A 27,062-nucleotide genomic window follows, 5' to 3' on the forward strand; every position below is an offset into this window, starting at 1 on the left:
TGTGAGAGACAGGAGATGGGACAGGGTGGGAAAGGTAGTGGGTGCTCATCAGGGGGAACTCTGACGCAAGGCCTGGCTTCCTGAAGCCTATCAAAATCTCTGGGGTACAGGAGTGGATCCTGCCCCTGTCCCTCCATGGGGACAGTTCCCCAACTGCCTCCACATAAATATTCCATGTCTCAGAACCAGCTTCTGCTCCCCACTGCCAGGCCAAGAAAGAGCCTGCAACCCTTGCCCCTCAGCCTGCTGGACTTAAATCTGGGCTTCCATGCAGCTGCACCTCAGACAGAGCATCAGGAAGGGCCTCTGCCCAGAAACCCATCCAGTGTGGGCCCTCGTGGCCTCTGGGCTGTCGGAGGTAGAATGCCTCTCTGACCTCTTAGAGCTACATTTTATCTTGGTGACATCACATAAATGGTTAATGTCATTGCTATAACTTGACAGAGTGCCTCACATTTGCAGATCTATAGAGGAGCTTAGTGGCCCAGGGAGAGCCCATGGTTACTGTGGGCGTCAGTAGGGACCAAAGCACAGGGAGATCGGGGGAATTACTCATGGCTATATGTCTGTCGAGTACCTTCTGTGCACAGCAAGGCACTGGGACAAGGAAGTGACAAAGGTGGCCACCCCCATTACCAAAAAGGGCTTATGGCTGACTGGACAAGGCAGGTGTCGGGGCTTGTCCATAAAGGTGTCAGGAACCATGGTCTCTCTGGGAAGCCCTACCTCTGCAGCTATAGAGGAAACCACCTGTGTAGGATCCCCGCTCTCTGCAAGGCTGGCAGAGGAAAGCGGCGGGAGGAGGCACTGGCCCATACAAGAGGGGCTTTGCTCAGGGCTCATTTGAGAGAACCCGGGGTTAGGAGGAGACACCTGATCTGGATAATATTAGTAGGGAACGACCTGGGCAGGGAAATGGCGGGAAGTGGGGCTGTGTGGAGTATGTCTGCATTACGTCCTCCCTGCCTGGGCTCCAACAGTGAAAGGCAGCTTCCACGCTGTCCTGGAGACCTGCATGTGCAGCTGGTGTGAACTGAGGGTGGACGGCATTCACCTGCAGTGTGGCATACTGTTCTCAGGTGATCAGAGTGTAGCATCCCCGTAGCGAGTGTATAAATGTGTGTTGGCAGGTGCATGTCGGGGTTTGTGCAGGAAGAGGGAGTCTCAGGACATGCACCTCTCAAGGATCAAAACTACCCAGATAGCCTGTAGTCACACATTCCCTCCATTGTGACGCACACACTTGCCTGAGGTCATACACACCCTCTGTCCTTATGCTCACACTCACCCTTGGTCACACACATCTTCTGTCCTGATGTATCTGCTCACCTGTGATCACTGTCCCTGAAAGAGGACATTCACCTGCAGCCCACATGGCTCACCCACCCCACCCTTGAGTAGTCTGCTTCTTCCTTGTCTTCAGGCAAGATCCTCCAAGGCTAGAGGTGGTAGCCTGCTTGTGTGGAGCGTGCCTGCTCTGGGCTGCCTAATCTAGTGCCTGCTCCCTAGGTATAGCAGGCACCTTCATGTGGCCTCTCTGAGTCCTCTTGCCTCATTTTGTTCGGATTGCAGACAGGAGGTCTTGATCCTGGGGGCCAGGCCTTCCTGCAGAAGAGGACATGCCTGTAGTAGGTCTTTTTTAGCTGGGCTGAGTTCAACGGTCCCTTGAAGAGGCATGCAGCCCCCCAGGAATAACCCACTGCTTGGTGTCCAGGGCCCCTGGGTGGGCACCAGGAACCTGCAGACCCTGAATGGCTTTGCATGGGAGAATAGGTATACACATCGGCTGTAGATCATTCGGAGGAGTGGTTTCATCAGTGTTTGAAGCAGGTTTTATCCCCAGAAAACACGAACTGGAGGTTTCTGAATGTGCTTGCTCAGGCCCTACCCTGGAGGAAGGTTCCAGCCTGAGTGGGCTCTGGTATCCAGGTGGCCTACCCCACCTTTCACCCTGCCCATTCAGGGCCTGGGGGAGACCCCTTAGCTACTGGAACTCTCAGCAGGAGATCCAGACAGTCCTGTTGCAGCCCTGTTCTGGCTCCTATTTCAGTCTGAGGAACAGCACACACACTGTGCTGGGAGTACCCAGAGAAGGCCCCATTGGACCTGAAGCCAAGGAAGGATTCACACGCACGAGTGGGAGCAGAGGCAAGCAGTTCAGAGGAGGAAATAGTTGGTTGCAAAGGGCCTGACTGGTTGATGCTCTGAGGCCTTTACTGCCAAAGAGCCACCCTGCAGAGCCAACACTTGGTCCCAGCAGACGTGGACCTCACCTCTTTTTTTTTTTTTAAAGATTTATTTATTTATTTGACAGAGAGAGACACAGCTAGAGAGGGAACACAAGCAGGGGGAGTGGGAGAGGGAGAAGCAGGCTTTCCGCTGAGCAGGGAGCCTGATGCGGGACTCGATCCCAGGACCCTGGGATCATGACCTGAGCCAAAGGCAGACGCTTAACGACTGAGCCACCCAGGTGCCCCTGGATCTCACATCTTGTATAGCCCCCAACCAACCCCTCCTCTTGTCCTAAGCCCCAGAGCCATTCATTATTCATAGAGCAGAAACTGAGCCCACATTACAGGAAAGCAGGCATCAGCCCAACAGCAAATGGAGCTCTAAGCACAAGGGCTGCCTGGGGTATGGGGGAGGGAGGGAGTCCTATCTCCCTGCCCCTCAGGGCAGGGGAGCATCCCTCCTGATGTAAGGTTCATGACCATGTGGGAGGAAGGAAACACACCAAATTATTTCAGCAGAGAGAAATTACTATAAAGACTTGTGAGCCAGATATAAAGTGCCTGACCCCATAACCAAGTGCACAAGAACAATCCTGAGGTATCTATTACAGAGATAGCAGCTGCAAGATGTACCTACCTCTCCTAGAGCTAGGGAATAAAGTAAAGAGATTGGAATAATTAAAGCTGAGGATCCTGTGGGCCTTGGGACCTAGAAGTCTGAGGCTAGGTGCTGCTCAGCTAGTGCAGGTTGGGGTGGTGGGGGGAGGGCCATGAGCCTGGTTCCGCAAGTGTTCGGAAAAACACGGCAAACCAGATCTAGCTACTGTGATGGATGGGCGCCCCCCCACCCCACCCCACCCCGTACCTAGGAGGAGTGGCGCTGGTGCTTGCCAGGTGACCTCACAGGTAATGCAAGTCCACAGAAAGCCAGTGGGAGGGAGTAAGCCCCTTCTCCCTCTGGCCTTGTGGTCCCCTCCAGTGCCACATTGGGAGAACCTAACGGGGTAGCTAGCACAGAAGAAATGCAGCCTGCTGTGCTCAGCCCCAGCCTCCCAGAGCAGAGCAGAGATGGTAAATGAAGCTGAGAATAGTAAGTGACTCACTGGTCCAGTGGGGTGGGAGGAAGGTGTGCCCTGTGCAGGGGAGTGAGCAACACACTTGCCTCTCAGATTCTGTGGCTCACCAGGATTCTAGTGCTCAAGTTCACTTCAGGCTTCATCACGAGCCCTGCCAGTCTAGACATGCCCAGGGCATAGTCCTGTCCCCTGAAGAGTGATGGGCTCAGAGGGAGCCTCTGTTCACTCCTCTGTAACATGAGTCAGGATCCCCTCTTTGCAGGGCTGCTGAGGGATGGAGGGGAGAGGGCAGAGCACCCTGACCCATGAGGAGGTCCATGACAGCCTTCCCCACTGATCTGCTATCTGTGGCTCTCTCCACAGCTCATCAGTGATGGCAGTGTGGTCTGTGCTGAAGCACTCTGGGACCATGTCACCATGGATGACCAGGAACTGGGCTTCAAAGCTGGGGATGTCATCGAAGTAATGGATGCCACCAACAGAGAGTGGTGGTGGGGTCGTGTTGCTGACGGCGAGGGCTGGTTTCCAGCCAGCTTTGTGCGGGTATGGCACCAGCCTGTGTGCTTCTCCTGTGCCCATTAGGAGCCAAGTGGCTCTGCTCAGACGTGCAGACCTGAAACTGCTCTGGGGTCTGAGGTGCTGGGCATGGACATCCCCCCGCCCCCCGCCTGCTCCCACCCTCAGGGCTGTGCTGGGACTGCAAGACTGTGGGTTGGAGATGGGGAGCGAGGTGTCCAGAAGGCCAGCCATAGTTGTGACACAGCCTTCCTCCTCCTGCAGAGCCATCGCCAACTCCTGCCTGCTCCCACCCCTCCCTCCAGGGTGCCCTCAGTGTCCAGAAAGGAACGGGTCAGAAATGATGGTGTGTGCATTCCTCCAGGGGGAATCTGCCTGTTAGAATTCCATCACCACAAACAACTCAGCACTGGGCATTTACTAAACCCCGTGCAGAAAATTTGGACGGGCATCTCAATTATAACTTTCACAATGCCCTGGGAGCTGGGAACAGCCCCTTACACCTGGGAAAACTGAGGCATGGACAAGTTAAGTCATTAGCACAAGAGCTCACAGGAAGGGGACCCAGAGCCTACCTGTGGCAGCCTTTGGTCTCCTAGGAAGGAATCATGGTGCTTTCTCAAAGGCCAGGCAGAGGGCAGTGGGGAGGAGATATCCCAGACCTTGGGGTTCGTTGCTTCTGCTGCCCCAAACCCTGTGGATAAACTGCCCACTCTCCACCTCTAGCCTGTCCTACTTACAGGTCAGAGAGGAGCCAGAAAGGCCCTGTCACCCATCCTCTTCTGTCACAGCCCCTAGAGGGCTGGCCCTGTGTGAGCAGGCACTGGGTCCGAACCCCAAGAGAGCATCTGCTCCACTCCCAGCACTGAGTTCAGAATCAGCCCAGGAGCGAGAGGAGAAGGGAGACAAGGAGGAGCCGTGCCTTCAGAGGGGCAGGCGCCGTCTCGGGTGCTGGGGGAAAGGGGCTGCCCGGTCTACACGTCCTCCGAGCCTCCGTTCCCCGCTGCCGCCGCGTGCCGGTCGCGGGGCGCTGAGCTTCGGCGGGGGCTGACCTGAGGGGCGCTGACCAGCCGCACGCTGCCTGCAGCTGCGGGTGAACCAGGACGAGCCCGCCGACGACGAGGCCTTGCGGACCGGGGACGGCGGAGCCGCGGATGGAGGGGCCGAGGCGCAGAGCAGCAAGGACCAGATGCGGACCAACGTCATCAACGAGATCCTCAGCACCGAGCGGGACTACATCAAGCACCTGCGCGACATCTGCGAGGTGAGGCCCGGCGGGGGGTGCGGATGGTGGTGTGGGGGACGGGGGTGTCCGGAGAGAGACCTGACGGGCCGCGGGCCGCAGGGCTACATCAGGCAGTGTCGCAAGCGCGCCGACATGTTCAGCGAGGAGCAGCTGCGCACCATCTTCGGGAACATCGAGGACATCTACCGGTGCCAGAAGGCGTTTGTGAAGGCGCTGGAGCAGAGGTTCAATAGGGAGCGCCCCCACCTGAGTGAGCTGGGCGCCTGCTTCCTGGAGCACGTGAGCATGCCCTGCCCCAGACACCCCGCTGCCCAGGACCCACGCACCCTGTCTCCCCAGTCCGCGGGCCTCCTACCCTGCCCATCTCGGCTGGGGGTCCGCGCCTGGCTACACACACAGTCCCCCTGGCCCCAGCACAAAGCCACCCTTCGCCCTTGCCTCCTGTGCCTGCCTCCCCTCCAAAGTCGACCCTGCTGGCTAAAGCCCAGGCAACCTGCTGCTCTTTGCCCAGAAGCTTCCAGGCCCCACACCCCTACTGCCCACCTTGCCCTCACGCTCCCACACGGTTTTAGCAGTGTCTCTCCTTGTTTGGGAGGCTGACCAAGCCAGAGAAGGCTCCTTGGAGCAGGGGTGCCTGGGCATCTGCCTGAAAAGCTTTGCTTGGGCTAGAGTAAGTAGAAGACAGAGTTGGGCTGGGCTACCTGTTGAGCATCCTCAGAGCTGTTCCTAACAGGTTCTCGGCTTCCTCACACACTGAGAAAACTGGAATTTGTGGAATGTACAGTGCTTAACTTCCACGCTAAATGCCAGTTGAAATTTAGCCAAGGTTCATGGGCCTGGTCTGGGCTAGATGGACTCCTTCTGGCCTTGCTTGGTAAGAAAGGCACTTGTTACTATCCCTCTCCTGTGGCAGTCATGTGCGGTTGAGCCGAGGATGCGGCCCATGAAGGACAATGTGGGTTCCTTCCTGGTGTTGGAAGGGCCCTGGCCCCCCACTCCAGTGGCAGGAGGAGAACTGGAAAGGGAGACCTTAGACTCTCCGAGCAGGAACTGGGGGTGGGTCAGAGCACCTGCGTGAGTATGGGATTTGCAGCCAGTTATTCAGCAGGCAGAGCTGTGATGGGGGCAGGAAAGGGGGGGGCAGTCACTTTATCGAAATTACCTAGTGTGACCATCCCAGCAACCCGCCAGCCAGCCAACTGCTGTTACCCTCCTTTCCCACCTAAGTCCATGAAGTCCTAGTCCCTATAGGGCACACCCAGTCTTTCTCTGGCTCTAGGTAGATGGAACTTAAAAAAAAAAGGCACTGTGAGTCTCCTGTATGATACACACACAATGTGGATATATCTGTCACATTGTGTTGAACAAAGTGGCGCAGTGGCTGTCTTTTAGATATGAAAGAGCTTTGTGAAGGAGAAGCAAGACACTGGGCTGAGGAGAACAATCCAGGGGACATAGCCATAGACCCTGGCATCCATTTAATCTCTCTTAATCTCTTTCTCCTCTCCCTCTCTCTCCCTCTCCCTCTCTTTCCCTGTTTCCCTTTCCTTCTTTTTCTCCTTCACTCCTTCTCTCCCTCTCTTTCTCCCTGCCACTCCCCCTCTCTCTCCCTCTCTCTCCTCTCCTCTCTCTCTCTTTCCTTGTCTCTCTGGTTTTTGGCCTTATAATGCTTCCTTATTAGCATCATTGATTTCATCCAAAAAACAAGACATACGGTCAGAATCTCTGCTGAGGGCCCTGCTGAGAAAGCTAGGTGGCGACAGGGCACACACATGCCTGAGTTTTCAGGTCTCTCACATTCCTGTGCCTAATTCCACATAGTTTGCGCCCAGTGAAGTGGGTAGACAGAGCCTGGGCCCTCCGAGCCCAGCTCCTGAAGGAAATGCAGAGGCTCGCTCCCGATGCTGTGCCTGAGTCACCTGGGTGGCCTGAGGGGCAGGGGCTCCCCATGCTAACCTCCAGCTGTGCCCCCAGCAAGCGGATTTCCAGATCTACTCAGAGTACTGCAACAACCACCCCAACGCCTGTGTGGAGCTGTCCCGGCTCGCCAAGCTCAGCAAGTACGTGTACTTCTTTGAGGCCTGCCGGCTGCTACAGAAGATGATCGACATCTCACTGGACGGCTTCCTGCTGACCCCCGTGCAGAAGATCTGCAAGTATCCTCTGCAGCTGGCCGAGCTGCTCAAGTACACACACCCCCAGCACAGGTAGGAGGCCGCGGGGGAGCAAGGGCGGCTCCAGGCTCTTCCGCCCTGGGGGCCAGCCGGGGTGTCGCCTACTGGCCGTGGGTGGCCACTGCTATAGGCTCTGGCTGGCAGCCCACAGTCAAACAGGCCCCACTGTCTCATGCTGTTGCTGCAAGGAGGGGACAGGACAAAAATGGGGTATTCGGTTCTGCTGTGCCCAGCCAGGTGTGTGTTGACAAGTGAAGAACTGGCCAAGGGCAGAGCCCCAGAGGGAAGCAGCTCCACAGGGGGCCCCTCTCTGCTCTCCGTAGTGCGGCCTTCTTCCATCTGTCTTCTGCCCCAGGGATTTCAAGGACGTGGAAGCAGCCCTACATGCCATGAAGAACGTGGCCCAGCTCATCAACGAACGGAAACGGAGGCTTGAAAACATTGACAAGATTGCTCAGTGGCAGAGCTCCATAGAGGACTGGGAGGTGAGGGTCCCACACCCCACAAAATACCACTGGGGCTCTGCCCCTCAACAATCTAGGAAGGAGCTGAAGCAGGGAGCCGTGCTCCTGGGAGCTGGCAAACAGGCACTAGTGGTAAGAAAGCTGGTCCTCTGCCCAGGCCAACCCACCCGAGCACTGAGCTGCAGGCCTGGTGGTCGAGAGTGTAGAGCATGTGTGAGATAAGATGTCGCTCCTGGTGCGGCCGGCCAGCGCAGCAGGAGGACAGGCCAGCCCCCAGTTTTAGTAAATATTGGGACTCCTCCCAACAGAAGGGTTCAGGCCTGCCATAGCACGACCAAAAACGGATTGCCATGGGTCAGAGCCTCCTGGTTCCATTCTTCTGGCTTGCACATACCCCTTGTATCTGCCAGTCTTGCCTTCTAAAGCCGCCGGAGGCCTGAACTAACAGGGACATTTCCTGTTCTGTTCTCTCACCTCCACCCACTAGCCATAAATATTATGAAAATACAGATTCTTGGGCCTCATCCTAGAACTAGGAAATTAGAATCCCTGGTAGTGGGGCTGAGCAATGTGGTCTTTGTTTTGTTTAGGGTTTTTTATTTTCCCCGTGCTTGGTTCTGAGGCCCAGACCTGGCTAAGAACCCCTACAAAATTCACTTATCCCAAACTGAACAGCTGCCAAAAACTCCTGGCTGAAGTTTGCATTTCCCAGGAGGAACCGGGAGGGGGCAGGGCTTAGCCTGAAAGTTTGAAGTCTAATGATGGGGCTTCAGGTACTAACTACATTTAGCTGAGAAAACTTCCTTAGCCCCTAAAAGACAAGGTTCCCAGGTGACTTCTAGCCAGGTCTAACTATTCTTGAGCGCAGCACTGAACGAAATATCATGGGAGTCACATAAGTAAGTGTATATGTTCTAAAGGCCATCTTAAAACAGAGAAAAAAGCAAGTGAAATTAATTTTTTTTTCTGCTCAGTAATTTTTTTAATATATATTTTTATTAACATATAATGTATTATTTGTTTCAGGGGTATAGGTCTGTGATTCATCAGTCTTACACAATTCACAGTGCTCACCATAGCACATACCCTCCCCAATGTCTATCACCCAGCCACCCCATCCCTCCCGCCCCCCACCACTTCAGCAGCTCTCAGTTTGTTTCTTGAGATTAAGAGTCTCATATGGTTTGTCTCCCTCTCTGGTTCATCTTGTTTCATTTTTCCCTCCCTTCCCCTATGATCCTCTGCCTTGTTTCTCAAATTCCACATATCAGTGAGATCATATGATAATTGTCTTTCTCTCAGAGACTTACTTCGCTTAGCATAATACCCTCTAAGTTCCATCCACATTGTTGCAAATGGCAAGATTTCTTTTTTTGTGATGGCTGCATAATATTCCATTGTGTGTGTGTGTGTGTGTATATATATGATATATACATATATATATACCACAGCTTCTTTATCCATTCATCTGTTGATGGACATCTAGGCTCTTTCCATAGTTTGGCTATTGTGGACATTGCCGCTATAAACATTGGGGTGCAGGTGCCCCTTCGGATCACTACATTTGTATCTTTGGGGTAAATACCTAGTAGTGCAATTGCTGGGTCATAGGGTAGCTCTATTTTTAACTTTTTGAGGAACCTCCATACTGTTTTCCAGAGTGGCTGCACCAGCTTGCATTCCCACCAACAGTGAAGGAGGGTTCCCCTTTCTCCACATCCTCGCCAACATCTATCATTTCCTGATTTTTTTTCATTTTTCCCATTCTGACTGGTGTGAGGTGGTATCTCACTGAGGTTTTGATTTGGATTTCCCTGCTGCCGAGTGATATTGAGCACTTTTTCATGTGTCTGTTGGCCATTTAGATGTCTTCTTTGCAGAAATGTCTGTTCATGTCTTCTGCCCATTTCTTGATTGGATTATTTGTTCTTTGGGTGTTCAGTTTGATAAGTTCTTTGTAGATCTTGGATACTAGTGCTTTATCTGATATGTCATTTGCAAATATCTTCTCCCATTCTGTCCGTTGTCTTTTGGTTTTGTTGACTGTTTTTTTTTGTTGTTGTTGTGCAAAAGCTTTTTATCTTTTTTTTTTACTTTAAGAATTATTTATTTATTTATTTATTTGACAGAGACAGAAATAGCAAGAGCAGAAACAAGCAGCGGGAGTGGGAGAGGGAGAGCAGGCTTCCCTCCGAGGAGGGAGCCCGATGTGGGACTCGATCCCAGGACCCTGGGATCATGACCCAAGCCGAAGGCAGACGCCCAATGACTGAGCCGCCCAGGCACCCCAAAAGCTTTTTATCTTGATGAAGTCCCAATAGTTCGTTTTTGCCCTTGTTTCCCTTGCCTTTGGCGATGTTTCTAGGAAGAAGTTGCTGTGGCTGAGGTCGAAGAGGTTGCTGCCTGTGTTCTCCTCAAGGATTTTGATGGATTCCTGTCTCACATTTAGGTCTTTCAACCATTTTGAGTCTATTTTTGTGGGTGGTGTAAGGAAATGGTCCAGTTTCATTCTTCTGCATGTGGCTGTCCAATTTTCCCCATACCATTTGTTGAAGAGACTTTTTCCATTGGATAGTCTTTCCTGCTTTGTTGAAGATTAGTTGATCATTGGGTTGAGGGTCCATTTCTGGGCTCTCTGTTCTGTTCCACTGATCTATGTGTCTGTTTTTGTGCCAGTACCATACTGTCTTGATGATTACAGCTTTGTAATAGAGCTTGAAATCTGCCTTTGTGATGCCACCAGCTTTTCTTTTCTTTTTCAGTATTCCTCTGGCTATTCGGGGTCTTTTCTGGTTCCATACAAATTTTAGGATTATTTGTTCCAACTCTGTGAAAAATGCTGATGGTATTTTGATAGGGATTGCATTAAATGTGTAGATTGCTCTAGGTAGCATAGACATCTTCACAATATTTATTCTTCCAATCCATGAGCATGGAATGTTTTTCCACTTCTTTGTGTCTTCCTCAATTTCTTTCATGAGTATTCTGTAGTTTTCTGTGTGCAGATCCTTTGCCTCTTTGGTTAGGTTTATTCCTAGGTATCTTACAGTTTTGGGCGCAGTTGTAAATGGGATCGACTCCTTAATTTCTCTTTCTTCTGTCTTGTTGTTGGTGTATAGGAATGCCACTGATTTCTCTGCATTGATTTTATATCCTGCCACTTGACTGAATTCCTGTATGAGTTCTAGCAGTTTTGGGGTGTAGTCTTTTGGGTTTGCCACATAAAGTATCATATCTGCAAAAAGAGAGTTTGACTTCTTCTTTGCTGATTAGGATGCCTTTTACTTCTTTTTGTTGTCTAATTGCTGAGGCTAGGACTTCTAGTATTATGTTGAACAGCAGTGGTGATAGTGGACAACCCTGTCGTGTTCCTGACCTTAGGGGGAAAGTTCTCAGTTTTTCCCCATTGAGAATGATATTTGCTGTAGGTTTTTCATAGATGGCTTTTATGATATTGAGGTATGTACCCTCTATCCCTACACTGTGAAGAGTCCTAATCAAGAAAGGATGCTGTACTTTGTCAAATGCTTTTTCTGCGTCTATTGAGATGATCATATGGTTCTTGTTCTTTCTTTTATTAATGTATTGTATCACACTGATTAATTTGCAGATGTTGAACCAGGCTTGCAGCCCAGGAATAAATCCCACTTGGTCGTGGTGAATAATCCTTTTAATGTACTGTTGGATCCTATTGGCTAGTGTTTTGGTGAGAATTTTTGCATCCATGTTCATCAGGGATATTGGTCTGTAGTTCTCCTTTTTGATGGGGTCTTTGTCTGATTTGGGGATCAAGGCAATGCTGGCCTCAAAAAAAGAGTTTGGAAGTTTTCCTTCCATTTCTATTTTTTGGAACACTTTCAGAAGAATAGGTATTAATTCTTCTTGAAATGTTTGGTAGAATTCCCCTGGGAAGCCATCTGGCCCTGGGCTCTTTTTTATTGGGAGATTTTTGATAACTGCCTCAATTTCCTTAGTGGTTATGGGTCTGTTCAGGTTTTCTATTTCTTCCTGGTTCAGTTTTGGTAGTTGATACATCTCTAGGAATGCATCCATTTCTTCCAGATTATCTAATTTGCTGGCATATAGTTGCTAATAATAGGTTCTTATCATTGTTTGTATTTCTTTGGTGTTGGTTGTGATCTCTCCCCTTTCATTCATGATTTTATTTATTTGGGTCGTTTCTCTTTTCTTTTTGATAAGTCTGGCCAGGGGTTTATCAATCTTATTAATTCTTTCAAAAAACCAGCTCCTAGTTTTGTTGATCTGTTCTACTGTTCTTTTGGTTTCTATTTCATTGATTTCTGCTTTGATCTTTATTATTTCTCTTCTCCTGCTGGGTTTAGGCTTTATTTGCTGTTCTTTCTCCAGCTCCTTTAGGTGTAGGTCTTAGGTTGTGTATTTGAGACCTTTCTTGTTTCTTGAGAAAAGCTTGTATTGCTATATACTTTCCTCTTAGGACCACCTTTGCTGCATCCCAAAGATTTTGAACAGTTGTGTTTTCATTTTTATTGGTTTCCGTGAATTTTTTTAATTCTTAATTTCCTCGTTGATCCATTCATTCTTTAGTAGGATGCTCTTTAGCCTCCATGTATTTGAGTTCTTTCCAACTTTCCTCTTGTGGTTGAGTTCTAGTTTCAAAGCATTGTGGTCCGAAAATAGGCTGGGAATGATCCCAAACTTTTGGTACCAGTTGAGACCTGATTTGTGACCCAGGATGGGATCTATTCTGGAGAATGTTCCATGTGCTCTAGAGAAGAATGTGTATTCTGTTGCTTTGGGATGGAATGTTCTGTATATATCTGTGAAGTCCGTCTGGTCCAGTGTATCATTTCAAGCTTTTATTTCCTTGTTGATATTTGGCTTAGATGATGTGTCCATTTCAGTGAGGGGTGGGTGTTAGAGTCCCCTACTATTATTGTATTGTTGTCGATGTGTTTCTTTGATTTTGTTATTAATTGGTTTATGTAATTGGCTGCTCCCATGTTAGGGGCATGGATATTTATTTATTTATTTATTTATTTATTTTCTCTTTTTTAAAAAAGATTTTATTTCTTTATTTGACAGTGACAGACACAGAGAGAGAGAGAACACAAACAGGGGGAGTGGGAGAGGGAGAAGCAGGCCTCCCGAGGAGCAGGGAGCCCAATGCGGGGCTGGATCCCAGGACCCTGGGACCATGACCCGAGCCGAAGGCAGATGCCCAACAACTGAGCCACCCAGGCGCACCTAGGGGCATAGATATTTAAAATTGTTAGATCTTCTTGTTGGATAGACCCTTTAAGTATGATGTCGTGTCTTCCTCATCTCTTATTATAGTTTTTGGTTTAAAATCTAATTTGTCTGATATAAGGATTGCCACCCCAGCTTTCTTTTGGTATCCATTAGCATGGTAAATGGTTTTCTACCCCCTTACTTTCAATCTGGAGGTGTCTTTGGGTCTAAAATGAGTCTCTTGCAGACAGCATATCGATGGGTCTTGTTTTTTTTTATCCAATATGATACCCTGTTACATTCAGAGTAACTATTGAAAGATATGGATTTAGTGCCATCATATTGCCTGTAAGGTGACTGTTACTGTATATTGTCTCTGTTCCTTTCTGGTCTATGTTACTTTTAGCTCTTTCCTCGTTTAGAGGACCCCGTTTCAATATTTCTGTAGGGCTGGTTTCGTGTTCACAAATTCTTTTAGTTTTTGTTTGTCCTGGAAGTGAAATTAATTTTAATAATGTTTTATTTAACTCAGAATATCCAACGTATCATTTCAGTGTGTACTGAACATAAAATCATTAGTGAAATATTTCACATTCTTTATTTTAGTTAGTCTTCAAATTTGGTGTTATTTTACTTACATAACATCTCAGCAGGGATTGGCCACATTTCAAGTGCACATGCCACTGGCTGCCTCGTGGCCCCATTTTGCAGACAACCAACTTGTAGGTCAGATGACCTTTTCACTACCCCCCCCACCCAACAGCCTCCACCACTTCCTTGAGCTTCAAGAGCAACCCCTCCCTCAGTGGCCTGCTGCTTACTACTTGCCAGTGGGGGCCACAGGCAGGCCAGGCCAGTGGGGAGCCCGCCCAACCCCATGATGGAGGCAGGAGGCAGTGCCCAGTGGAGAGGGCTTCCAATGTTGGGTGCACTCAGCTCACGGCTCTCCTTGGGGTATCCCAGGGGGAAGATCTCCTGGTCAGGAGCTCAGAACTCATCTACTCTGGGGAGCTGACTCGTGTTACACAGCCACAAGCCAAGAGCCAGCAGAGGATGTTTTTTCTCTTTGACCATCAACTCATCTACTGCAAGAAGGTACCAGAATTGCTGTGCCCTGCTGGATGAGCCATTTAGAGCAGGAGTAGAGTGGGTGAAGCTGAGGACTGGGAGTAACTGTCAAAGAAAAGGAGCCACACACGGGTGGCTCCTTTTCCTGGGGACCTTCAGTGGAACAGGCCCTTTGAGGGTGATTCTCTGCAGAGGGAGCCAAATAGCCCAAGGACCATGGTGGTCTGACCAGGGCCCAGTGTTGTTGAGAATACCTTCCTGCTTGACCTAGCCCCTGCTTGCTTCTAAAGCCACCTCTCCTGTCCCTGCAAACCTCAGCTCCCCCTAAGCCCTGGGGTCCTTGCTCCCACTGCTGCTTCTTTGCTGTAGCTTCTACTCCTCTCAACACATGGCCCAGGTGGCTCTGTCAAGGGAGCCTGCCTGGCTCCTGGCCCTGGGCCCAGCCTGGTAGGCCTGGTACTCTTCTCTATCATGCAGGGTGGGCCCTGGGCCACTGTTTCCATGGCTGCCTCCCCATGAGACTAAGGGTACCCTAAAGACCCTCCAGGTCAGTCAGTAACTGAAGGCCAGCTCCTTCACTGAAGGAGTGAGGCTCCTGCATCATGGCTTCAGCACACAGCTGTGGGGCACACCACACTCACTCTGCCCTCATGAGCCCACCATCTGCTGGGAAAGTGGGTGAGCAGCTCACTGGCCCTTCCAATTGCAGGGTGTGGGGTGAAGCATAAACATGGTCAGGAGAGTGGTTCAGAGGCCTGGGAGGGACCCGACAAGCAGGATTGGCCAGGAGCTCACAGAGTCTCTGGCAGGACCTTCTCCGCCGGGATGTGCTGTACTATAAGGGCCGAGTGGATATGGATGGACTGGAGGTGGTGGATCTGGAGGATGGAAAAGACAGAGATCTCCACGTGAGTGTCAAGAATGCTTTCCGGCTGCTCTGCGGCACCACAGGAGAGAGTCACCTGCTGTGTGCCAGGAAGCCTGAGCAGAAGCAGCGCTGGCTCAAGGCCTTTGCCAGGGAGAGGGAGCAGGTGCGGCTGGACCAGGAGACAGGTGCGAGACGCCATCAGCCTTGCTCCACTGTGAGGGCCCACCCAGCCCTCCTAACCCCTGAACACAAGGTCAGGAGAACCTTGAGACTTGAGACAGCATGTCCCACCGCCTAAGGACCTCAGGTTTTGGCAAGGCTCCAGGGCACCTCTTCATTTCAGCCCCAGGGCATGGGTCTCCTGGCCTATTGGGGGTTTGCTTCCAGAACACTCACATATGCATGCACACTTCCTAAGGTGGGGGCCCTCTGCTCAGTTGCAGAGACCCGGTGAAGCCTCTTTCCAACACAAAGCATTCAAGTAGGATTTGGGTACTGGCTGTGAGAAGCCTCCCCCACCCTAACATAAGCAAGGCACCTTCCCACTGCATTCTTCTCCTCTCCATGGGCCCCTCGGCATCATGCTCAAGAGTGACCAGATTGGCTCTTGGTCTGGGAAAGCCACAGTGCAGAGAAAGGACACTAGATGCTAGATACATCAGGGGTTGGGTCAGGGTGAGAGATGGGATAGAGCAAGGATGTGGGGAGGGCCCTTGCACATCTCCTCTGCCTGGTTGGTCAAGGCAGGCTGGCTGAGCAGGATGCCGAACATCTGCAGCATGATGGGATCCCAGGTCCTGTGGGAGGTGCAGGGTACACAGAGGACCACACAGATGCCAGGAGACACAGGGCAAGAGGAATATTGGCTGGGGAGGTGGGGGAGGAGAAAAGGCAGCCAACTCCTCAAGGTAAGCAGAGGTCTCATTTGTGGCCCTCCCTCCCAGGCTTCTCCATCACCGAGCTGCAGAGAAAGCAGGCCATGCTGAATGCCAGCAAGCAGCAGGCCACTGGGAAGCCCAAAGGTAAGCAGACGGTTCCCTGCTGCCTTCCATAGCAGCCTGGCCCTAGCCATGATCAAACTCTTCTCTGACCCCCCAAAGGCAGCTAGCTCCTGGGGCCCACCTGCTGCCCACTGCCCTTTGCAGGTAATTGTTCCCAAAGATTGGTGTTGAGGCCGCTGGTAACAAAGCTTTCGTCGGTGTGCAGTTGATTTTGCTCTCAATTCCCTTGGGTACCCCAGAGCAGGAGCATTAGTGGAAGTGCACCTCCCCAGGCAGGATTTCTGGGAGGCCTTTTCAGTCACCTGGCAAGGAGCTCATATCCCCATTCCTACAGAGATGTTAAATGCCTGGCATGCAGCCTGTTCCATGGAGGAGCTCCAGGGCCCCACACCGTCTCTGCAGGCTAGCAGGTGGCCCAGTCCACTAGGTGTGGTGGGCCCCATAGGAAGGCAGTTCCCTCCCGTGGGACAGGCCCTATCCCACCCCCCTCCCGAACAGAGGCTGCCGCTATGCCCTGTGCCACCTGGCTCCCTAGGCACCTATGATCCCTGCTTTCTTCTGCCCAGCCCTCAGCCGGCCCTACTACCTGGCACGCCAGAAGCACCCAGCACTGCCCGCCAGCCTGCCCCAGCAACAGGTCTTGGTACTGGCAGAGCCCAAGCGGAAGCCGTCCACCTTCTGGCACAGCATTAGCCGGCTGACACCCTTCCGCAAGTGAACCAGCTCCCCATCCGACAGCACTGTCTGGACCTGCCCTGCCAGTGGGCCTCCAGCTTTTTCTCCCCGAGGCTCACCGCATGTGGCCTCCTCTGCTGGTCACGCACACTGAAAGTTACGGACTGAGCGAGGGAGCTGCTCGGCGCCCCATTCGCGGATTCCTCCCCACTACTGGTGCACTTAAGACACCAGCTGGAGGGGCAGGGGCCCACAGCGGTGAGCCTCCTGCCACCCTCTGGATCTCTATGGGGCCTCCTGGGAGCCACCGGCCAGGCCAGTGTGTAGAAGACTGGCCGCTCTGAACCCTCTTCTCTGGACATCTGATCATCCCTCCTCCTGTTTCCTCTGGGCAGGGGACCATCTGCCTTTAGCCCCTGCAAAGTTGGGCTCTGTGTCCCTCTGCCCTCCAATTGTCCCTCAGGCTCCCAGTCCCCAGCTGGTGGTGCCAGGCAACTTGCATCCCTGGAGGTTGGGAACCAGAATTCTCTGCACAAAAATGTCTGGCCCAGAGCCAACTCATTTTTGCCTCCCAGCCCCTCTAGGCACTCCTGGCTGCTGGACACCCTTCCTCACTCGTGATGTGTTTGTTTATAGTGGAAAAGAAAACAAAACCATAGTCACTGAATACTTCCGACAGGGTCTGTGACCAGCCCACATGCAGTTGTGGGTTGACTCCAGAACCTGGTCCCGGTTTTTTTGTTTGGATTGTGCTGTTTTTCTAACAATGGGGAAAAAGAATTGTTATCAGTGACACAGAAAGATTGCCTTACCCTAAGTGAGCGTGAGAAGCCATAAGGACTGAATTCTGTGGCCCAGCATCAAGGACTGACCCACCAACCCAGAGGCCGGTGGACATGTGAGTTAGAGGGAAGCCCACGTCCCACTGAGAAGGGTTCCCCATGAGTAGAGCCGGGACCTGGCTTGTGGGTGTGGAACACTGAGCTGCCCCTCTGGCCCACGGGAATTCAGCAGCATGTACAGTCAGTCACTCTTGCACTACACCTTCTCCAAGCCAGAAACCACATTTAATTTCATAAAGAAACTTACGAAAAATAACCTGGCTGCCAGCCCTTGTTTTTCCATTTGTGTCTGTGTATTTTCTTCTTTGCATGCCCCATCCTTCCTGTACCTCTTATACCTGTCTCTGCCCTGGGCCTTCCTTTCCTTCAACAGAAAGGAAGAGTCCAGCATCACCCAGTGTGGTGGGAGCTCACTTATCTGCAGACCATGCCCTCAGAGCTTTGGTGGACAGAAGCAAAGGTGATGGGGGAAGTATTTCAGAAGCTCAGAAGGAGCTGGGAGGACAATGTGTGGCCTGGGAGCTGTCCTGGTGTGGCTCCTCCAACCTATTCAGGCCTGGAAGCTTCCCTGGCTGCTCCCCGAGTTCGATGTTTAGCTGAAGTTGGCAAATGTCAATTTGGGGAACAGGAAGTCTGCAATCTTTCTGAATCTTAGCATCCTCCTCAGCGAAATGGAGAATGCGTCCTCCCAGGATGAGCCAGGCCACAGGACCAGAAGATGAACAGGGCCAGCTTCCCTCCCCTTCCCCCGGGGGAAAGAGTCCCCACAACCTGCTGCCTCCACACACCCTTACACACTGAGATGTCGGTGCCACACAAGGTCACCGGGGCTGAGCACCACAAGGTCCTCTGTCCCCAAACCCTGGATTTCCTAACTTGAAAGAATCTATACCACTTCCCAGCCAGGCCATGCCACCTCGAGATAAAACCTACAGGGGAAAAAATTTTTTAAAAAATCACAACATGCAACACAAGTCAATCTTTATTGAAAACTGCAGTATTAATACATAACAATTCTTGTTACAATAAACGTGCTTTTAAGAATTTTAAATCTGAGCTCATCTACTCATCAGATTGCATAAAAAATTAAAATAGTATGAATTTACACATAATGGAACTGGCTCAGGATGGATGTTCCATTCCTTTGTATTGATTGACACCGTAAGTTCAATGCAGAGGTGAGGGATGCCTTTAACACTGGAAGACAACGCTGACTTAAGCTTAAAAAAAGTACCAAAAGAACGGTCTAAAAAAACAGTATTTAAAAATCATTAAAAAAAAAAAAAAGGAACCATTTCCTAGTCAGTCACAGCCCATGTGGCTCCTTGGGGCCTCTCCTCCATCACAGCAACCCTGCCAGGAGTCCAGAAGAGCCTATTTTACTGACCACTAGTCTGCACGAGGGCCCGTGGGATACTTACAAGGCTCAGGAGGCCCAAACGAGAGACACCTGTCATCTCCAACACACCAGCCCTGCGAGTGCGGGTCTCCTGAAGCCCTCTGCAGGCTTCCTGAACAGACACCTGCCTCTCCTCTGTCTCCCTGTCCCAAGTAAGTGAACTTTAGTCCTGGGGATTCAAATAAGGTTACCCTAGGGTTTTCTGTTCTTCAAATGAATGAGGGGGTGGGTGGGCTGCATGCTAGGGGTGGGGGGAGGAGACAAATCCTCTAAAACATGTAACATCAACTTTGCAACTTTCAACCCAAAAAGATCAGACCCTCCTCTGCAGCAGGTCATCTGCAAGTCTGTTCAAAAAAAGTCTGATGCACCTTCAGAAAGCTCAGGCTGAGTAATAAACAGCTCAGGGAAAAAACACAAACACTTGAGATGTGCTAGAGAGAAGCTAAGCAGTCTGCCCTTCCCCTGAGCCAACCACACTCCTCTATAGAGACACCCCCACCCACCCTTAGAAAGCACCAGAGAGAAGAACCAGAAGCTGCCCCCCGCCCTCAAGTCACTCAGCCTTAAAACTGCCCATGAGCCTGCTGAGGGGTCAGACAGGCATCCTGTCCTGTCCGTTGGCAATGAATGGGGTATCCAGCCATTAGCTGCCAGATAGGGAGAAGGTGGCCCAACTGGTCAGAGAAATACTGTTTCCAACTGTTTCCAAGAACTGAAAAAGTCTGGATTTCCTTTTGGAAGTGGGCCCCAATGTTGATGTGGTTGGCATGTGCCACCTTTCACCACCGGCTGGCAGGCACACTCACAGAAACCCATGTGCCATATAGCAGCATAGCCAAAGTGCCTTAAGAATGTATTTCCTCTCATTATAGAAGTGATGGTGCCACCAGATGGAGCAACGCACTGTATGCCCAGCGTGGGAAGGGCAAGATGCCTGCCAACCAGGTGCCCCGGTTGGAGGCTCAAGACCTCCCTCATGTCCTATAAATACTGCATTTGCATAGCACTCAAGAAATAGAGTCACAGAACAGCAACTGGTTGGCCTAATAACCACACCAACAAGAATGTTCTGAAAAGATTTAACACGATACATAAAAGGTTCTGGAAGCGCCCGGCCTCCATCCCTATCACCATGAATGGCCCTGGCCGTGATGTTGGCTTCACTTCACAGAGGCAGCAAGCTGATGGGACCAATGCTCTTCACTAAACACTCAAGTCACCTAGCCCAGATCCTAACAAAATTTCCATAAGCAAAGAGACCTCCTAAACCTTAGCAGAGAAGCTGCAGAACAATTTTTTTTTTTAATACCCATGATGACGTTCATGTTTAGAGGAATTAGGTCCTTCGCTTGCCTATCTCCACTTCTGAAAGAACCATAATTCAGCCGAAAGACTCTCAAATTAGGAATGTCACATACAAAAAGAAAGGCAAAGTTTCTCTGAATGTTCCATTATTATGCTTGGGATATCAAATTATGCAAATTTATAACAGAAGTCTATTCCTTAATTAATTTTACTGGAATTAAATGCTGTTAAAATTACAACCTATGATAGTTTTGCTACTATTCGTATGTCCAGATTCTTACCTGCTAGGCAAGATCTACCTTTCATTATATTTGATAGTTGATGCCCTGATAGGTTCAAAATTGAAGATTTCCAGAGATGTATTCCATAATGCAAAAGTATTTGATAAAGTCTCCCAAAACTCACCTTCATAAAAGGAAAAAAAGATTAAAAAAAATTATAAGGGGGAAAGTGTTTATGAAGCTGATATAAAAGGGGGCAAAATGCAACCCACCCTTCTTGCTCTCAAAAACACCATTTAATTCAGTGCTTGTGAAAACGCTCACCCTGTGTGTGCCATGTCTCAAGCAAGCCCAATGAAGCATCTATAACTTCTATCTTGCCTCAATTCAAATAACTCCACCCCCTTACACGTAGTTTTGTGTGTGTGTGTGTGTTTATGTGCATGTGTGCACCCATTTTGATGTTTAGGGCTTTACTAAAGCATACATTAAAATTGTATTTTCTCTTAATCTATTACACTAAACTGGGGAAACTGACTTTTCTTTTACTTGGTCAGTTCAGCCCTGGAACCCTTAGAACCTATCAGATATTTATTACAAACCATCTACTATACAGATGGAATTACCAACAAAGAGTTGAAGAAGTGGACACAAACCATGTGCCTGAAGTAAATGGTTCACACACACACACACACACTGACAGACACATGTGAGTTAAGTGCTAATGAAGCAATTTAAAGTACTTATCAGTAAGCACACTATGTTAATAAACATTAGGAATAAGGAATTTTCTGTTTACAATGATCCATGCAAAAATATTCCTAAACTTCTTATAAAATGTGAAAAAAAAAATTATGGGGTACTTACTACAAAAAATAAGGTTACCAAAGGCTCAGGGGTCAGGTGTCCTACTCACCAAATGGGGCCGAATGCCAAACCAGTGCCAGAGTCCTGACCTAGCTGCCAGAGATGTAGGGGCAGGGTCCCCTCCCCCACCAAAGCCCACAACACTTGAAACAATGATGGGGTGAACAGGAGCATACCCCACGCCCACCTGACAGACTGCTGAAAGGGAACAAAACCCTCACCCTCCCACCCCCTCTCTGAACAGACACACACTCCCATCGATACAAGTTGGGCACATTTAGGCAAAAAAATCCTCTTCATTTCTTATGTACAATTTTCAGACTTTAAACACAAAATCCTTTCCAAATAAATCCTGGCAGGCAAATGCATTCTGATGCTGCCTTGCCCTTTGCTGTCCATACCTGCTTTGTGCTAAGAGCCCTCAGCTACAAGACATGGCAGACAAGGCTCACAGACAAGAGGCACCAGCCCTTCCCTCACATCTTCACAGACCCATCTCCAGGAGCAGCCTCCAAATTTTCTGAGAAGATGACAAGTCCCTAGCAAGTGGATGGGTCCAAACACAGCCACAGCCCTGCCCGTCTACAAGAAACAACTTCAAATAAAGTTTTGTTCCCTTTTAATAGTTCTTAAATATACAACTTTCTTCATAACAGACAGCTGAAATCTTTGCCCTTCTTTGGCGAGGAGGGTGATGGGGGGTGCGGTGAGAACAGCAATGCCTATCTATGTTTTCAGTGGACTGAAACATTTCTTGGGGCGGGGCGGGAGGAATGGTTTTCTGTGCTAAATAAAGGAGAAGCCAATACCTCCTACAAGTGTGGCTGTTTCTCCTTCACATGTCTTCCATCCCAGGAAAATAATTTAGTCCTACATAGGACTTTTCCAGTAAAGATACAGAAAACTTCATCTCTATCTGTAAGAGGCTTGTAATGAAAACTTAAATGGCAGAGAAAATTGCTTTGCTGATACACAGACCACCTCTTGCCCCTAGCTATACTGGCCACACACTCTACACTTTCATGATGATCTTTAAGAATGTCCATACCACAATGCCCCGCAAGACTAAATGGCAAGATAGGGATGTCCAGTAAGCTGGCTGCGTCCCCGGCAGTGGTGGCTCTCCCTGCACTCTCCCTGTCCCCGTAACTCTCTCCCTTTGCCGTGCAGTCATTGTGAAAGAAACAGATGGCTGAAAACTCAAAAGTCCACATTACCAACTGGCAATCCACCTCAACCCCAAAGGCTGAAGAATCATCATCTAAGGGATTTCAGATACTCTATGAAGAAATTCACTTTAACACTTTTAACTTTAAGACTCTGCATACATTACAACAGTGCATTAGTGATACAAGTTATAAAATGCTTTTCCATTCCTTTGGGTTTTGCATATGATGGTTTTGCATCAGTCACTGCAGGTAGATTGAGCAAGCTTTGTTTTTGTGTTTTTTTAAACATGCATTCAACTAGGTATGATTCAGAATAGATTAATACTCCCTTTTAATCATTACAGTTAGCTAAAAAATTGCCAGGCAGCCCACAAAACAGGATTTGCTTTAAGACCAACCCACAGAGTTAGTTGGAGACTAATGGTGCTGGGACCTGCTGGGCCGGGCCATAGTAGTGTTTAGCTAAGTGTAGAGAGCATTAAGAAGAAAGTCCGGGTTGGAGGCGCGAGGCCTGCAGCACCAGCTGTGGAACCTCCATGATGTGACTGCACAGCTCCATCCTCAAACCTGGCGGGGAAGAAAGACACAGTCAACAAAGAGTGCCTCTGGCACCGTTGCTCCAAAAAGGAGGTGTTTCATTCAACTCAAGGAGGACGAAATCCACCAGGACCAGAAAGGGCAGCAGCAGGAGAGGCCACTGCTCCTGGTTCCGTGGACTCAGAGAGACTTCCAGTTACAACTAGAATCCTATTTCCTGCAGAAGGCAGTAGGAGATTAGAGCATGCAAGAGGAAAGGAACAAAGTCTATAGTGTATACAGCAAGTACTCCATGGTTCCCTTCCTTCTTCTACTTTAGAGAGTCCCAATAAGAACAAAAATTTAAATACCACACTGCTCTTGGATTAACAGGTAGCATTTTTCTCATTAGTGCTTAAAATATGTTAGGTTTGCCATTCTGTACTGAAAAAAACACACTTTAATCAAGAGCCAACACAGGCTTCACCGGTCACTTACATTTGCAGGGTGATCACCACTGAGGGGGCACGTAGCTGTAGGTGGGCGTTCCTGGGGCCCGATATGTGGGCACAGTGACTGGGTGAGGGGCAACAGGAGTTGGGGAGTGGGTGGTCAGCAGGGTACCTGGAAGAAAGAGCAGCTGTCTCAGTGGCAGGCAGCACCACCAGACACAAGGCGAGCCTGTGTCACCACACAGCTCCACGCTGCCCGACGAGACAGCTCTGGCCCGGCCTGCTTTGAAAGGAAGGAGGTACACAGAAGGAGGGGTAGTCTCGACCTAGAGTGCTGTCAGAACTCTGATTGTACACAACTCAAAAGTTGTACGAACACAGCAAGCTCATATGATAATGTCTATAGAAGGCTTTGTGTTTTCCCTTCACACGAACATACTCAATGATTTTTGGAAATCAGATAATTGACAAAATAAAAAAATTCAGCCTTAAAAAGGAAGGAAATTGGTTACATGCTACAACATGGATGAACCTTGAGGACATTATCTTAAGTAAAATAAGCCAGTCACAAAAAGATACATCCAAAAAGACTCCACTTATATGAGGTATCTCGAGTAGTCAAACTGACAAAGTAAACGGTGGTGGCCAGGGGCTGGGCTGGGCTGGGGGTGAGGGGCACGGGGGATAAGTGGAATTGTTATTTAATGAGCAGACCTTCAGTTCTGCAAGGTGAAAAAGTTCTGTTTTACAAAAATGTGACTATACTTAACATTACTAAACTATATACAGTTAAAAATGGTTAAGATGGTAATAAACTGGAGAGAGGGAAGACTCCAAACTACATGAGCTTCTGAGTACATGAAGATAATGTATTCCCTTATAACTACAGAAAACTCAGCAACTCTCTGAGCCCATCTGTAGATAAGCAGAACCTCAAACCTAACAGCCTCACTTTGTTTCTCTTCACTTCCCATTTCCCTGCCCACAACCAGCCCACAGCCTGCCATCCCTCCCTCCACATGCCTCAAACATGCAGTTTCTGTCTCTTCACAGATAAGTATGGGAAACTCAAATACAATGGAGACTTTGGGCAGAAAACACACACCTTTCTCTCTGGCACAATCTCCCCAAGATTAAAAAAAAAAAAAAGGGGGGGAAACAACATTGGGAGAAAAAAATACCAACAAAACAAAAACAAAAAAAACACAGCCAATGGCAAACACGTGCATCTTGTGTACCTGGCCGCCCGGCCATAGACAACTCATATGCCCTCTGGAGGTAACCTAATCCCTACATATTACATCAAGTCCCCAGGGGCTCCATAGTCCAAGAAGATGTGTACATCCTACCCAGGAGACTCATGTCTCTGTGATTTATTTTTCTGACCAAGGGAAGCCTTGGGAAATAAAGTCGACCAATGCCAAAGGATTTCTACAAGTAGCTGTTAATGACTATTAACACAAAGCCAGTTTTCTTAGATTTATGCAAACACCAACATTCACACAAATTGCCCTGCAAAGACAGCCCACACTAAGGGGCGGTACCAGGAGGGCCAGCCCACCTAGACACAAAGTAATTCCCTTCTGCTCAAGCTTGGTATGCTCCTCAGGGGGACTGGCAACTCCTCGGCCCTACTGCCAAGGGCTCAGCTCACCCGTCAAATACAGAGATCACTATCCAGTCGTGCCCACAGGGACGGTACCTGGTTCTTGGCTTGTCACTCTAAACCCCAGACTCCTCTCAACTGAAAGGAGAAGAGGAGGAAATGAAGGGAAGGGAAAGAAAAAGATCATATGCTGTTCCTTTCCTGACGAGTATGTCCTTCCATACAACTCGAGCCATGAAAAATCAAACCAAGGGTCAAAGAATTAGTGAGCTCTCCCTTCCCCCGGCTCTCACACCATCATAAAACAGGCAACCCAGGGTCAAGGACTCACCTGCCGACATGGCCATAGTGGTCCCAGCCACCATGCCCATGGTGACGCCGTTGCCTCTAGGTGGAGGGATGGGAGCAGGGTACACCGTCGCCGGCATGCCATTGGGCTGCACCACTGTGGTGTGGTGGATGACGTGAGGGGGTGCTGCGTACAGGGGCTGTGTGTAGTACGTGCCTTGCTGTGGAGAAGAGGAGAGACAACTGCCACAGGGCTCCACACCCCATGGATCAGAGCCCAGAGAGAACCAACCCTTCCCATACGCACAGTGCCCGTGAGCACCATTAAGAGACCCACAGCACACCCCAGGCCTACCTGTGCGTAGGGGCTCTGCTGGGGGTAGGCACTTCGCACAGGGTACACAGCGGTCTGGTAGGGGTTGGGGGAGGAGGAGTATGGTGGCACCGCCCCGCTGGTGGGGGAACAGGACACTTTGTAGGGTGTGCCAGGAGTGTAACCTGAAACAAAGAAGCCAATGGCCGTGAAAAACCCAGAGCTTTTCCTCTAAGGTCAGGAACAAGACAAGGCTGTCCACTCTCACCACTGTTATTCAACACAGTACTGGAAGTCCTAGGCACAGCAGTCAGACAAGAAATAAAAGGCATCCAAAATGGTAAGGAGGAAGTAAAACTGTCTATCTGCAGATGACATGACACTACACATAGAAAACTCTAAAGACTCCACCAAGAAACTATTAAAATAAATGAATTCAGTAAAACTGAAGGACACGAATATACAGAAATCTGTTGTGTTTCTACACACTAGTAAAAAGTAGCAGAAGAGAAATTAAGAAAACAGTCCCACTTACAACTGTACCAAAAAGAATAAGATACCTAGAAATAAATCTAACCAAGGAGGTGGAAGACCTGTGCTCTGAGAACTGTAGAACACACTTATGGAAGACAACACAAACAAATGGAAAGCTACACCACACTCATGAACTGGAAGAATATCCTTAAAATGTCCTTACTACCAAAAGCAATATACAGATTCAATGCAATTCCTATCAAAATACCAATAGCATTTTTCTCAGAACTAGAACACACAATCCTAAAACTTGTATATGGAACCACAAAAGACCCCAAATAGCCAAAGCAATCTTGAGAAAGAAGAACAAAGCTGGAGGTATCACAATCTCAGATTTCAAGATATATTACAAAAATGTAATCATCAAGACAGTATGGTACTAGCATAAAAACAGACACATAGATCAATGGAACAGAATAGAGAGCCCAGAAATAAACTCATGTTTAAATGGCCAATTAATAATCTACAACAAAGGAGGCAAGAATATACCATGCGGAAAAGACAGTTTAATAAATGGTATTGGGAAAAGTGGACAGCTACATGCAAAAGAATGAAACTGGACTACTTTCTTATACCACACACAAAAATTAAAATGGAATAAAGACCTAAATGTGAGATCTGAAACCTTAAAAAAGTCCTAAAAGAAAATCTAGGCAATAATCTCTTGTACAATGGCCTTAGCAACACATTTATGGATCTCTCAAGCAAGGGAAACAAAAGCAAAAATAAACTATTAGAACTACATCAAACTAAAAAGCTTCTGCAGAGGGGCTCCTGGGTGGTGCAATTGATTGAGCATTCGACTCTTGGTTTTGGCTCAAGTCACGATCTCAGGGTCATGGAATTGAGCCCCCTGCCCGGCTCCAGGCCCCACACTAAAGGAGTCTGCTTGGTTTCTCCCTCTGTCCCTCCCTCCTGCACTCGCTCTCTCTAAAATAAATAGATCTTTAAAAATAATAAATACATAAATAAATAAATAAATAAACAGCAAACTTCTGCACAGCAAAGTAACCCATG

The 27,062-nt window shown here is 49.1% G+C and overlaps 2 protein-coding genes across 8 annotated transcripts in view; one reads left to right on the plus strand and one right to left on the minus strand.

Moving 5' to 3' along the window:
* Nucleotides 1-17,624, plus strand: part of ARHGEF4 (Rho guanine nucleotide exchange factor 4) — a 253,138-nt gene extending 235,514 nt beyond the window's left edge. For 5 of the 6 annotated variants that reach the window (XM_027588386.1, XM_027588387.1, XM_027588389.2 and 2 more), the window contains 9 exons: nucleotides 3,671-3,850; nucleotides 4,911-5,087; nucleotides 5,169-5,348; nucleotides 7,044-7,276; nucleotides 7,599-7,728; nucleotides 13,882-14,013; nucleotides 14,796-15,039; nucleotides 15,799-15,876; nucleotides 16,422-17,624. In XM_027588386.1, coding sequence (XP_027444187.1) covers nucleotides 3,671-3,850; nucleotides 4,911-5,087; nucleotides 5,169-5,348; nucleotides 7,044-7,276; nucleotides 7,599-7,728; nucleotides 13,882-14,013; nucleotides 14,796-15,039; nucleotides 15,799-15,876; nucleotides 16,422-16,573 — 1,506 coding nt within the window. In that variant the 3' untranslated portion in view covers nucleotides 16,574-17,624. The remainder of the gene's footprint in view (nucleotides 1-3,670; nucleotides 3,851-4,910; nucleotides 5,088-5,168; nucleotides 5,349-7,043; nucleotides 7,277-7,598; nucleotides 7,729-13,881; nucleotides 14,014-14,795; nucleotides 15,040-15,798; nucleotides 15,877-16,421) is intronic. The other variant, XM_027588388.1, reaches the window with a different exon arrangement.
* A 712-nt stretch (nucleotides 17,625-18,336) lies between these two features.
* FAM168B (family with sequence similarity 168 member B) overlaps nucleotides 18,337-27,062 on the minus strand; it is a 44,863-nt gene continuing 36,137 nt past the window's right edge. For both annotated transcript variants that reach the window (XM_027588391.2, XM_027588390.2), the window contains 4 exons: nucleotides 25,554-25,696; nucleotides 25,242-25,419; nucleotides 23,351-23,476; nucleotides 18,337-22,903 (listed from right to left, as the gene is read on the minus strand). In XM_027588391.2, the coding sequence (XP_027444192.1) occupies nucleotides 23,364-23,476; nucleotides 25,242-25,419; nucleotides 25,554-25,696 (434 nt within the window). In that variant the 3' untranslated portion in view covers nucleotides 18,337-22,903; nucleotides 23,351-23,363. The remainder of the gene's footprint in view (nucleotides 22,904-23,350; nucleotides 23,477-25,241; nucleotides 25,420-25,553; nucleotides 25,697-27,062) is intronic.

The sequence above is a fragment of the Zalophus californianus genome, chromosome 3 (genome assembly GCF_009762305.2).
Source record: "Zalophus californianus isolate mZalCal1 chromosome 3, mZalCal1.pri.v2, whole genome shotgun sequence".
In the NCBI taxonomy this organism is placed as follows: Eukaryota; Metazoa; Chordata; class Mammalia; order Carnivora; family Otariidae; genus Zalophus; species Zalophus californianus.